At 41.0% G+C, this 14,746-nt stretch overlaps 1 protein-coding gene across 1 annotated transcript in view; it reads right to left on the reverse strand.

Annotated features, from left to right (window-relative positions):
• The window catches only part of ablim2 (actin binding LIM protein family, member 2), a 62,638-nt gene extending 60,713 nt beyond the window's left edge, over positions 1-1,925 (reverse strand). Inside the window, exon 1 of the mRNA XM_070854332.1 lies at positions 1,740-1,925. Coding sequence (XP_070710433.1) covers positions 1,740-1,755 — 16 coding nt within the window. The 5' untranslated portion in view covers positions 1,756-1,925. The remainder of the gene's footprint in view (positions 1-1,739) is intronic.
• Between the last annotated feature and the right edge of the window lie 12,821 nt (positions 1,926-14,746).

Below are 14,746 nucleotides of genomic sequence, written 5' to 3' on the forward strand. Positions count from 1 at the left end.
AAAACACATGATGATGGAAAAGTTGTTAAAATTTGCTTCACCTCAACAAGCTAGTGATAGTAAGCCAAAGTCCTAGTGCTACTTCGTGGTTAGCTGCTATTAGCTTCTCTCACTCAATGCAATTCATCATTAAAGGATTCTTACATTGGTTTTTCTGAAAAACCTGTCCCTAGGGTTTTATAGTCTAAAATGAACTGATATCTAATACAAGATTTAGCATTTAAACCCCTTCGTTTGGAAGCCTTGAGTTTGGCATTTTGCACATCTCAGATTTTTGGAGACGCATCATTTTCTTTCCCGCCCACATTCCGGGCCGACCCACCTCTTTTTGGTAATGTTTAGGGATGACCCCACTTTTCCTGCTGATTGGTTGGTCACGAGGTAGCATACCCTGCTTTATCATCTATTTTACTCTAAATGGGGCCATCATTTACTAAATGAACATCATGCTCTAGTGAAGAAAATGTGAAATAAACAATTAAGCCCATAAACACATTAGAAAAATGTTTCCTGAGGTCATTGACCCCCGAAAGAATGCAGGTTTAAGGCACCTCCGCACTGGCTTCACTTTTCAGACCCAGAGGCTACGTCCAATTCTTTTATACAGGCCACGCTCCAGGCAGTGCACATAACCTACATATCTATATTTATCATATCACATCATATCATATATTTATTAACCATCCATCCATCCATTGTCCATACTACTTATCTTTAAGGTTCACTGGGGGAGGGGGGTACAGCCTGGACTGGTCACCAGCATGGAGACACACTCCAATGGACCATTTTGCACAACAAGTGCTTTTACATGTGATACTTCATACTCCATTCTGCTGCTAATACCTCTATGCTGTTACTTGAGTAACGAGTATTTTACATGGTAGTATTGATGCTCTTACATCTAAATACACACACCACTGGTAGGGATTGATGAGTCAAATTCAATATGCCTGCAAGTATATGTCTATTACTGTAAATTCCCTATTTTATACATAACATACAAATGTATTTCCACTACTTCAAAGCTTATTTTTCACCTTGACTGCAAACTATAAGTCTCCATGTGAATATCATGGCAACATTTGTAAGAGCATCACGTCCCTCTACATATATACAGCAGGAGCTGAGGCTATTAAAAGACATTAAAGACCTAAAAGATTACTACGGCCTTATTATGCAACACCAAAGACACACTGTCACTTACTAAAGGAATATCATAATGATTTCTTCTTCAACCCCCTTTGTGAGTAGCCCAAATGGCTGCGCTCCCAGTGTTAGACATGCAGGCAGGGGACCAAGACAACACTGTTGTTGCCAGGGATGTTGCAAGCAGGCAGGCAGATGGCATATCAACCTGCAGCATAAGCATTCAGCCTGCTACCATGGGCTTGTTGTTGTCATCCACATTCACACACTATATTCACACAGAAAGTGCTATACACTTCTGACTGGGGTTACATAATGGGAGGCCTGTTTAGCTGTAGGTAAAGCACTACTAACACAGACACACATTCATGCTATAAACAAAAGCACACTCATATGGCCTGGATTTTTTGAATGGTTTTCATATTCCTGAGCTGTGGTGTCATACTATTTCTTATCTATTATTGTGATAGAAGAGTAATAAATATCAGCTTAAGACAAGGGTGAAATGGTAATCATTAGCTACTATCTGTCCTCTCTCCCTGGCAGGTGAGCGCACCACACACAGCTTATTAAAGGTTATTAAAAGTCATTACCTTTCTCCTCTGGCATTGTGGCTCAGCGGCTTTCACAAACACGCTATATTATGTCCTTTAGGGATAGTAATTATAGACAATATCCTAAAAGTCTTCTCAGAGTCCTCTGATGGTGTTGCGACACATCCTCTGCACGCTCTGGTATAATAATAGGTGGGAGCACAGAGTGAGCGCTGTGACACTATCTCTGGAATGAGGTGTAGGTCATATGACTCCCTATGTCTCTCTCTTTCTCTCTCTCTCTCTCTCTCTCTCCCACCTCTCTGAGTTACTGCAGTGATCGGTTATAAATAGAAGCATGTACGGCTCAAACAGAATGACACCTCCTCCTGTCGGTGATCTGTCACCGGGCGTGTCCCAGTCTCCCATAAACCCCAGCAAACTCATCTCCTACAGCTCAGTGATGACCAAACTGCGGTACAAAATTTGGTTTGTCAAAAACCTTTGTGTTAATACAGTACTTCTGTTCCTTCTACTTACACAGCATCAGGAAATGTGGGAAATTTTGCTCCCAGTACCAGCTCCAAAGCATTTTACAGAATAAAGCTTCACTGATCAATATTTTCAGTATCAACAATGTATGAAATTAGAGTAAAAGTTAATCTACATCAGTCATTTCAAGAGAGAACTATGTGCATTTTGGCAGTTTTTGCACTATTTTTTTTCAATATTTCAGTAAAATTCCAGTATTTTCAAACTTGGGTCTTACTTATAGTTAAAACTGTGTCTATTCTGACTATGGGTCATGCCACCTCTGTTGTAGAGGTTTGGGAAATGTGAACTCCTCCTTTACATAAATCATTTCAGATGGTTGTCTGACCACAAATAAACACACAGGATAGGCCATTGTAGCTAACGGAAGAGAGCTACTGCACTTTGGTGCCACTTGCCAGCTGGGTCAAATAACTACTTGTAATGTGTAAAAGGTTGTTGCTCATGATGACAAACTCACAGAGAGCTAACAGCTAAAGGAGTGAATATTAGACGTGCAGTCATCAGGTGGACATAGACGTGACTCCAAATGAACGCTAATGATGCTTTTTGTCACCTGAATGTTAAAGTAGACAATTGTTTGCTAGCACATAAGCTACAACATCACAACTAGGTTGTTTTGCTTTGTTGTGGAGCCTTACTACCTGCAAGTCAGAATCAGAATTCAGAATCAGAATCAGAATTCTTTTATTTGTCATTGAGCACGAAGCACAACAAAATTGAAATAGAAGCAGCAGCTCTCATGGACAGTGCAAAAACAATGGAAAGGTGCAAAGGTGCAAGTGGGAAGGTCCAATGACGCACAAGCTTCAGCTTCCTCACAGACGGCATGACGTTTTCTCCAAGGATTTCCTGATTCTTGATTGAATGCCCTCCAAATGCTGCAGGTTTCCAGTGCCAGAAGGAGCAAAGCAGCCCCAGAGCATCACTGAGCCACCACCATGATTCACTGTAGGCAGGGTGTTCTTTTCAGCATCTGCCTCATTCTTCCTCCTCCAGACACACTGCTGATCCATATTAGGTAGTTATTAATAGCCTTTTTGTACAAACTGAAACCTCAGTGCCTGCTGCCACCAAGTTTTGCTGCAAGTCATTTCCAGTCACTTGAGGATTTTTGGCCTCCTGCCTCCTCACGAATCTGGCGGCAGCCGTTGATAACTTCCTCTTTCTGCCACGTCCAGGTAGCGCAGTCAGTGTTCTTTGAGCTTTGAACTTGTGAACTATGCTTCCAACAGCATCTCTAGGAACATTCAGCGCCTTTGGTATCTTTTTGTATCATTTTTCTTGTTTCTGCAAGGCAATGATCTCCTCTCTTAACTTTTTGGACCATTCTCTTGACTTACCCACATGTCTAACCTATCAGGTGTGCTTGAGACAACACCTGATTTGCAAATGAGTGCTCTTATGAGGGATTCTACTCAGAGGGTTGAATAATTTTGAAACTGCAGTAGTCATTTTGGAATTTGGAGAAACCACCTGCACTATTATGAGCTATTTCAATTGTTCTTGTTTGAGTTGTTCATTGAACACAGCTGAGAGCTTGTACATTTTTCCAATACTCCTAATTTGCAATGGGGAATGAATAATTTTGAGTGCAACTGTATATTAGTTTTCAAATACATCAGGCCAATCTGAAGTTTAAACTAACAAAAATTCCAGAAATAAGACCACAGTAGAGAAAAGTGGGTGCCCGGTGACGTGCGGCACTTGGTGCAACTATTGATGCAGTCAATGTACTTGGCAAAAGTGTCACCGCTCATCTCTTGCCATCCCTGCATGTACACTCCAGTGGTGGGAGATGAAACATGGATTAAATATTGCATAACTGTCTAACCTCCTACCTTCACTACTCTACAGTCATTACACATGTATCTACAGTGCAGCTGTAAGCACTTCTACTGCAGCTTACTTGAAAGATCCCATAATATGCTCATTTTAAAGTTCATATTTGGGTTTTTTAAATGACTGGTAGGTACAAAATGTTTTGAAATTGTTCCATTAGACTGCCTCAGCCAGCATCCGAGAATGGGCAGCCATTAAATTACAATGGCTGTATGTAGTCCCATGGGACAATAGCACCAGATCAAAGTAGGTCCACTAAAAGCTCTTGTTTTTGCCACTGACAGGCTCAGATTGTTATTCGAACTGTCTGACAACATTATGGATGATAATAGGAAGGAAAAATAGGGCCGAGGTTTAAAAATACAAGAGTTATTGTTTAAAGCTCTGGTGTTTGTTTTTGAGCTTTTGTAAAGAATTTTGTAATGAAGCAATATGATGGCTTAAAGGTCATTATACATACTATAATGTAGTGTGACTTGGCTCACTTTATCAGCAGTTGCGTGCGTTTCATGGGAAATTCACTACTCAAACTATTTCTATGTCCAAAGCATACAGCAAATGATTTGCATGATTTCACTGAGCACTGTATGTACAGTGTAGAGAAACAGTGAGGTCATTCTTCATTCAGCTGGTGTGGGGTCACCTTAGGGTAACGGTAATGATGTTGGATCTTCTCCATCTTCTGGGCCCTAGTAAAACAATGGCCACTTCCACAATGGTGAAGTACGCACGCAGATTCATTAGGCGCTGCGCCAGGCATTCAGAGCACGACTGAACCAGATGAACCCAGGGGGGAACTTTCTGCTAGAATGATGAAATAAGTGATCACTCCTATGGCAGATCAGCCTAAATGATCAACCTAATGACTATAGTGGTCCTCCGACATTCCCTTCACTGCAACTTCAGCATTTGCAGTTTTGAGTGAAATGTGATGACAGCTATTGGACAGAGTGACATAAGTTTCTATCCCTGATGTTTCTCCAGCTCCAACAGCAGGTCAGTGTTTTCACTTCCAGTGAAATATCTCTCTATCTCAGACATTCAGATGATGAATCCTCTCTTCCATTTAGCGTCATCATCAGATCAAACATTTTATTTGTCCAAAACATTAGTTAATAACCCAGTACTTGCAAAACTAATGACCTTCCCATCGTGACTAAATACAGCCTTGCAGTGTTGACCACAATATATTGGCTTTTGGAGATTTCAGGATTGGCCCTCGAAACAAAGGCTGTCACCTTAACTGTGCAAAATAGGACAGGCACAGCATGAGCTGCATTCAAAGGCATGACATGGCAGGTGAATGGTTTCCATTCTCCCCAGCCAGACCAGCAGGAGCCCACAGAGGAGGTTACTAAAAAATGACCAAAAATAACAGACAGGATGTATTAGAGGAGTGTTTAAAAGCTGAGCTGATTGTCAGCGAGCAGAAACACACGCCAGAGAGACTGGGCAGCCAACGTGGCCTCATTTCATCTCTGACACTGTCCCCTCCTTTTTCACACATCCTCAGTTCCTCTCTCTTTTCTTCCCCTTGTCGTCTGAAGCTGTGACAGATCATCACTGGAACATAAACCAAAGGAAGTGTTCAGTAAATGGTAGGAAGCTTCAGGGGAACAGCATGCATGGTGTACTTTGCCATGTGACTCAGCAGCAGGCACTGCTCGTGTGTGTATGGGAAAGAGAAAGACACAGGATCTGCATTGCAAATCATCCAGTACCAGTGTCTACAACAAATCCAGAAGTGCCACCAAAACAGTGCGCTGCCGCTTCTAGCCAAGCCAAAATAGTGCAGCCACAAGACAATTTATAGCCGCATGATGACATTTTCGAGGATATAAATGCCAAATAAGATAATGCAAATGCCATTCTGGGTTACTGTCATGGGAATCTATGTAGCTTTTTGAATAAACCCCATTGATCTTGTGAAAAACAATGACTCGAGTGCTTTTTTCCCCCTGACTGCGATCAATGACAATCCGGGTTTAGCTTTGCAATAATCTGGCAACAACTCTCTAGCATGTCTTGCATGACACTGAAATGACTGTTGAAAGAGCAACAGTATCAGCCAGAGAACGGAATACAGTAACAGCTCAGCTTGTGGCATCTTCTCCAGCTTTGACAAGATAAACCACTGAAGGGCAGGGAGACGGAGAGCTGCATGGGTTTAAATGCAGCATAACAGCATCTTCACGGCCACAGAATGACTAAGATTCCCTCGGTTCCACCCCATTCCTCCAAACCTTCCCCTTTCTTCTGGTATAATGTGTTTGGGGAGATTTGTGCATGCTGCAGGATTCTGTTGTTAGCCCAATCTGTCATCCTGCACAAGCTTTAATCACTTCCCACAGAGGGACAGGGAAGCAGAGAGAGAGAGACACCGGAAGACATGGAGAGAGCCTGCGTTTCCTCCAGCAGCCGGATGGATGCTTTGGGTGATTTATTATCTTGATGCAGCATCTTGACCTCTCTCCTATATTTCCATTTGGTGCAGAGATTCACACCAACATCCAGCCCGATTTCATACATTCCGAGAAGCATCAGCCCATCCCGATCAAACCTCACCTCAAAGCTTCATCTTCACTTTTCTACTCAAACTGAGTAAGCTTTTGTTTCTGAGCTGTGCCCATATGACAGCTCATAACAGAGAGCATGAATCATGTGAGGCATTTCTGAAAATAAAATAGAATCAGAGCACTGTTCTGAATAGCGGTAGGGTGTGATGTTCACAAAAGCAATACTCTTCGTGTACTTTAGACTTCGCTCTCAGAAACATTGCGGTGTTATCTAGCGCTTCCCAAAAAGCCACTTCACTCTGGACTGGAGTGTAGATGGAATCGCAAATCAGTTATTTGATACGAATTTTTTTTGTTCCTGAATTTTTTGTTCCTTTGTTCATTTTTTCTAAGCGAAGCGATCACATCACCATTCATACTGCCATGCTGCTTGGCACGGATTCTGACCGTCCTCAGTTATTTCAGTCTGTTGCTGCTTCAAACTGTTACATTCAGTCCAACAGCTTTTCAGTAGCTCCAATGCTCTGTCAATAAGCCATTAACCAGGAAGTGACACTGTGTGTGTCCCACTGCTAAAACTTTTGCATGCGACTACAAGTATTAAAAAATGCATTGAACTGAATTTCATCCAGGTTTGAGACCTTTGAAATAACAGGTGTAAATGGACAGCTAAAAGAGAACAGAAGACTGATTAAAGGATATTAATGATCTAAACCACTTTTTTTAGAGGTAAAACTGAATGTGAGCCAACGTGAAATGTCAATAATGATCTGTTGCTACACTGGAAAATTGTGTGCACACAACTATGGCAAAGTTTCTCCCAGCTGGACATAGTCATAACCTCAGCAAAATTCTAAATATTTAGTGTCTAAGTTGCTGAACTCAGCTGTAATGTGTCTAACGTAGCTAAGGATGTAGCTAAGTTGTATGAAGGTGAATGTTTATTATGTTCATGCTACATCAGGATGGTGTCTCCAGCATTATTCAGACAAGTAAAGCTTGTTACCGGCTACGAACTAAACTATGTAAAACTAGCATTGCAACCAACCTTTGGGATACAATTTGGATCCTGGATCTAGGGAGGTGGAGCAGGAAGTGGGTCTGTAAAAAGTGATGGATTGTTTCCAACAGAAATGGAAAAGAAGTTGTAAAGTTTGCCCGTCAGAGACTCGTGGGATGATCTGACTGTTTATGTGGACAATGCAATTTCTATAACACTCCTCTACTGATATATCTCCTCAGGACCTTTTCACCCTGACCTTATCTACAGTATATTACTCAACACCTCAGCATTTTCCCTCCATCGTTGCCAATCATGTCACGTATGCAAAAGCATTCTGGACTTCATCAATTACACCCTGCAGGCTTCTAACTCGAATAGGAAGCCACTCAGTCATTAAGTAGAAGGTTAATGCATGACAAACCTGCAGCACTAAAGCGAACCAGACTATCATAAAGAGCTTCACTTCAAAGGCTCTGATGACCATATCACTAAGGGGGGGATGCCCCAAAAGCCCACTGAGGGATCATAGAGGCTGGTGATGAGGGTCTCTCTCTTTATCTTTGTTAGTGTGTGTGAACATACGTGTGTGCGTACGTCTGCAACGCACCATTGACCCCAATCCCAAGTCCAACTGCTGGTTGTAAAGATGTAGAAAGTAAAAGTAGCTTACTTATAGACACCCATAAGGAGTCTTTACAGAGAACAAAACGCCACCTAACCTAAAAAGGTTCATCTTTCCCTTTGACTAATGTACTTTTAATGTAGGGCATGCAATACAGGTCATAGTCATTATAATGATGAAAAGCTAAGATACACTGGTTTCTCACTATGTAAGGACACTAATTATAATCAGTGTCATCCACCTTTAAAATGATGGATAGGATTCAGTCGGATGTTTATTCAAACAACTAATCAGTAGTATGGTTTTCTATGGAAAGCCTAGTTTTTCTATGGAATACCTACTTGAGCTGATTATACTTTAAAGACCATTAAACACTGGTTTTTACAGTCTGGTTTTAAAGTTGAGTTGAAATTTAAAAAATGCCTTTTAACCCATTTAGATCACATCCAGGTCATACTGTGCACCAACAATATATGCCAAAACATGCAAAAAAACAAGCTCTTTGTATATCCAAGTAAGTCCAATCATGTTTTCATCGTGTAAAACAAAATATGACGTGCTTACATAGGCTTGAACCTGCTAATTCCATCCAATAATATCTTGACATCCACCCATCAATCAATCTTGTCTATTGATGACACCTACAATTCATTGTTTAGCTATCTGGCAACAACATGGCTTCGTCTCTCCTTCCCTGATAGATACTGCTAGCCCAGTCTACACCGTTCATGATGACAGGCCCACTTTTCAATGTTCAACTCAACTTCCCTCCAACATTATGTCTTTCCTGTTTCACTCAGAAATATGAGAGGACATGGAAGATGTTCTTGAAAATGCTATTTCATCTGGACTTGAGGATACCCTTTAAGGGTTTTAGTGGAGAGTTTCAGTGTCCGGCAGTGCTGTTAAGCTGTTTCAGAAGGTATGGAACATGGCCTCAAAATATGCAATACAAGAAAAACCTACATTATGCGTCCTTAAATAGAAAACTACATGACTACTTGAATTTCTTCCATTTAAACTGTGTTAACTGAATGAATGGCAGAGACCAAATGGAGGACATAAAATGTAGCTCACCTCATCTCCATTTCCAAGATTACAATCATACTCTGTGCTCAAGTGCAATGGAGAGACAGAGAGTGGGTGCAACTCTATATCGGTGTTATTTAATGCACCCCCTTCCTAAAATGAAATATACGGTGCAGAAAGTCGATACCATGAATTAAAAACTCTGCAGTGGTGGAAAGCTGGTGTTTGAGTGTGTGTGTGTGTTTATGCATGTAAACATGAGTGAGCACCCTCCTGATTATGTCTAACATAAGAGGAAGCATGCTAGAGAGAGATCCCACACACACACACACACTGATATATACAGTGTCAGCCCCAGCTTCTCATTGGAGAGAGGCTGTAACCAATGGCGACCAATGAAGGAGGGATGGATGGACCAGTGCCAAAGAAGGAGGAGTCGCTGAAACCTGCTCGTTACAGCAACTGTTGTATGACCTGGAGTGACTCTCAACTCTGTCTTTCCCCTTCATTCACTCTTCCTCCTTCTTCATCTTTCCCTCCTCTTCTCTCCTTATAATCATTAGCCTGCTTTATCTCTTTCTCATCTCCTCCTCATTAATTCATATCTAAATAGCTTTCAATGGTATGACATTTATGTTTCCACTAATGCACTGTTGATTCCACTCCCCCATTCGCTAATTATGTGCCTTTATTCTGATTTGCCGTTTTTTAAGATCTGTGTTAACCTCCTGACAGATGTTTCAGATTTCAAAGGGGGCTTAACAGTGCTCAAAAAAAGACAAAGTATAACCACTGCAATTAATTGATGACTTAGTTGTATATTCAATCTTATAAGGAAATGATGAGATTATGCTCTTTGGGCTTATCAGCTTTTAATGTGAAGCATCTGTGCAGGAAGTGTTGAGTTTCTTGACACTGATTAAAAAAACTGCAAAGTAGAACAGACTGCAATCAATTACAGAGGGGACGATATTTCTGTTAGAAAGAGGAACTCAAAGCAACAAAGTAGAGGGTATGGCATGATGTGTTGTATAATAATATTGTGGAAATTCACTTTCCCCTGAATTTAAAAAAAAGATAAACAGATAAACATGGAGGAAGTGTTGAGTTTCCAAAGAGGATCAGAAAAAGGCTTCTTAGCAAAGTGCTATTCAATGAACTTGCATATAACTAAATATAGTCATGTTAAACTTAAACATGAAATTTTGATTTAAATTCATAAAAATAATTTGATAAAACATACTTATGATAAAATATGATTAGAAAGCAGAGGAAAATTTAAAAAAAAAGCCCATCTTTATATTAAGTCTTCACTGCCGTCTGGATTGGTTTAAATGTTGCTGGAATTTATTAACACTCGTCTTAACCTATATGTTAAAGTGTACCCACTACGTCTTCATGAACATTACCATCTATTACTAATAAAATTGAATGTTAAAAAATATATTCTACCTTACTCCAAAGTACAGCAATCATCAATGCACGTTAAAGCAAAAATATATTTTTTTATATGTGCAAAATAGAAATCCGATTTCAATCTGCTGGTCTGTTGGCAAAACAATCAGTATTCATTTATTGTAGCTAAAGTAAATCTTAATTCAAATTCCTTACTGGTTTGGTTAGTTTTATACTTTTTCTGCCCTGGATCTGGGTGAAAATACAGCATTGATGTGTCTGTGCATAATCCCTTTATTGCACTATATATGTATATAAAGCAGGGGAACACCCTGCAGCTCAACAGCATATAATTATGCATGCAATATATTTAGCATATCAAAATGGAGAAAAGAAAAATCACTGCAAGAAAAGAAAAGAATGGACACATTTAACCATAACTCTAACAAAACCATTTCCATTTCCAGTCTTAAACTGACAGTTCTACTCCTAAACAGGCATATTTCCATCCTTAGATACACATACTGATGGTGGAGCTTCAGACTGAGAGGCAGCAATGTAAACTAAAGCTGATGTTCAGGATTAGTGATCACCAGGGAAGCGCAACATGAAGTAAATCTGTGCCTTCAAAACATTTTCCCTCCACTCTTAAGCGAAGAATTAACACCAAACAAAATTCCTTGAGTGACCCACATTTAGGTTCCTACTTTGAAACATTATTTTGGATGTGTTAATCTGTTTAATTGGCTCATTCACTGGGGACCTCTGGAGGATCAGGGAGACTAGGGAAAGGAAAGGAAAGCTGTTAAGACGGGAGGACAGAAGAGGAGAAGGAGATAGACAGGGAGAAAAGGATAGAAAGCAGCAAGGAAGAAAGGATGATTGGGGATTGAAGGGTTGGAGGAAACAAGATTTGTTCAGAGCATCACTAGCATAAGTGAGCAAAGAGATATTCTAACTTCAGCACACACAGCAGCATGTGGGACGTCAGACGCCCACAGACAACAATCCAGTCTACAGGGATGATTAATCATAGTACAAGAACACTCACACTGTGTGTGTGTGTGTGCAATCAGGAGAAAGTGAATTGCTGAATAATTCACCTAAGCGTATTGATCTTTGTGTCTCTCTCCTTCTCTCCACATCGCAGTAATCTGAACCAGGGTTAAGTGCAGAGTTAGCCCTCAAGGTTGCTGCACACATTCCCATGATGAATCCGAAGATACACAAAGAACAACATGTCCCGTTTCTTCTCATGGGCTCCCTGAAAATATCTCCAGTAGTAGATGACGTCTTCATAAAATTCAAACTTTGAGTGATTACATGGACACATTACATCATAAAATGATTGACTGTAGATAGTAAGACTGTCAGGCAGAGCTGATGTGAAATAACAGCTAGTCAATGGCATAAACTCACTCACTAAATGTCAAATTTCACCAAAGTTGAACTCCACACAAGGGATTAGTGCTGATGCTGAAAGGATGTCTGGCCTCAGCCTAAGGAAATTCAGGAGTTCAGAGAAGAACAGCTTCTCCACCACTTTTCTGCATTGAAACGAGTCTATAGAAGTGGTCCAGTATTTGATCCTCCAAAGGATCCAGCAGAGTGATCCAGAGTGATTCTTGACCTACCAGGATGCCTCCCTGTAGAATTATTTTGAGCATGTCCAAGAGAAAGAACACCCCAGGAGACAGCCAGGACAGCCTGGACAGATACATATCCAGTCTGGCATGGGGACATTTTCCAATGATCCCACAAGAATCAGCGGGTGAGTGGACACCAAGGACATCTGGACTACCTTCCTTGGCCCATGGCCACCTGAACCTGGATAAACAGTGCAACATAGGTGGGTGGATGGATAGTTGGATGGTATGTTGGAAATGATTTCTGCCAGTGCCTCCAGTCCAGAAAGACGCCTCCGGTGCATAATATGTCTTGTCATAATGCAGCTGAGAGTGCCGACTTCCAGAGAGTGAAGAGCTTCGCTATCTGCTGGATCAAACACTAACTTTGAGCTCAGATTATTGTCAGACAGGTTCATAAAGCGCTGTGTGGAGGTGAGAATAGACTTCACTTGATCTACTGGTAAAGGAAACATTGTAGTTATTTATAAAGCTGTCACATTCAGAGCTTATTGAACTGAATAAGACATTTGTTCCTGCGTGTATATTACCCACCGCTGAATTCATATCGTGAATTCTGTATGAAGATTTGTAAGATTTAAAAAATAGGCGAGACACCAAATCTCGAAGTGGATGTGTGGCTACTCTAACCTAAATGTGGCTGCTGAAATAAAAAGCAACAGGTTCTGCAACAACGTGCCACTTAGGTAGGCAGTGCGTGCCTGCAGTTAGTCTTGTTTAACCTCTTCTGTCTGTTGGCAGCCAGGGTTACGGTTAAGGTTGGGGTAAGGCTTTGGCCACACAGTTCTTCTGTTGTAAGGATTAGGGTTTAAAAAAAGGGTGGATGTTAAGAAGGTTAAACTGACTGACTGTCTTTGGTCTTAACCAAGTTTTTTTTGCTGCCTTATAATAACAATAAAAAAACAATTCAAGCTTTTGTTGGTGCACAGCTGCTACGCCCACTCACACACCCCTATGACTTTGCATTTGTGCGCATCAGCTGCAACCCCCTTTGCCTGTTTAACATTTCATCCTGTAAGGAATCACATCAACAGTTCCTTTGTATCGTCCGTTCATTTAAACTGCACTTATTTAATGAACATGCTACGGATAGTTGAACACAGCTGTGACTGTAGAGCAAGAGCCCGGTACAATGCACGGCTGACCTTGATGGCTGCTGTCAACCTAAATGTCACGCACTCAGTGTGTTCAACACCGAAGACTCGATTAATAGGAAGCTCCAGGCTGCATACTGCAGCTGTGAGCGACGCGGGGAGAAATAAATAAAGTATGACTCGATAGATATGAGAGATCTTTAGAAAAGCCCTGGGGTTCTCGATTCTTTTTGAATGAAATATGTTACATTTCTGTTGCACTTTTGTACTGTAATTCAGTTGTAATACATAAATCAAGGCTTCTTTTCTGCTTTTAATAGAGCTGGACAAGTAGTTTCCCTGTTTTTTGCAGGTTTAAAGCAAAGCAAGGACAAACACATCAGCAATCGTTGTACAAGAGGAATGAGATATCGATATAGAACTTCTCCTCTGACTAAGCATACTGTTCATTTTAGTGTAACCTTGAAAAACTTGCACTTCTGGGTTCGTGCTACATGACGGTATAAGTGCAGTATTGTATGATTACGTTACTGGATCAGCTTCAATCCAAAAATATCAGCTACTTTCGTAAGAAGCTGAGATGTGACCAAACTATTCAGTCCGTGGTGTCACGTAGGACAAACAACATGCCATTCCTGCCTCCATCAAAGGCCCATGTTGAACAGCAGGCTGCAGGGAAATGTCACAAGCCCACACCACATTGTGGGCTTAATTACTACTGTGTGTGTGTGTGTGTGTGTGTGTGTGTGTGTATAGCCCCAGTGCAGGGGCTTACCACCGGTGAGGTCAGCCAGTATTTATGCCAGTAAGAAGAGCTGTGGTGTCTGCCTGACTGCAGCCTGAGCCTGGATCTGCCCACCAGTTGTGTCCACTGTTATTTCACCACCACAGCAGCAGCAATAAGAGCACGGCTACGTCCACACAAACTGTTTTAAACACGACATTAGTGAAATAAAATAGGATAAAATGATTTACTCTGTCTTTTACACATAACGCATGTAATGAATTCCATTTTGCTGCTTTGGTTTCAGGGTGCTGGCATTGTTCACGCTTACTGGGTGTCACTGCCCTGATATACTGGAACACCTGGACAAGTCAGAATGTCCGTCTATGAACATGTTCACTGACTGCATACTTATAATTTAAGTTTTTATCAAAGTTTTTAACCCATGTGCAGTTCATGAAAGCTTAATATTGACTGTTAAAAATAAGAAGACCTCTGTGCTGCCTCACTTCAGCCTGCTGTATCAGAATCAGAGTCAACTTTATTGGCCAAGTTTGAACAGGCAAACAAGGAATTTAGGAATAGGAAAAGAACAGGACAATATAAACTCTTTAACAGCGTATGTACAATAGAGGTAGGTGTTG

The sequence above is a fragment of the Pempheris klunzingeri genome, chromosome 23 (assembly GCF_042242105.1).
Source record: "Pempheris klunzingeri isolate RE-2024b chromosome 23, fPemKlu1.hap1, whole genome shotgun sequence".
Taxonomy (NCBI): Eukaryota; Metazoa; Chordata; class Actinopteri; order Acropomatiformes; family Pempheridae; genus Pempheris; species Pempheris klunzingeri.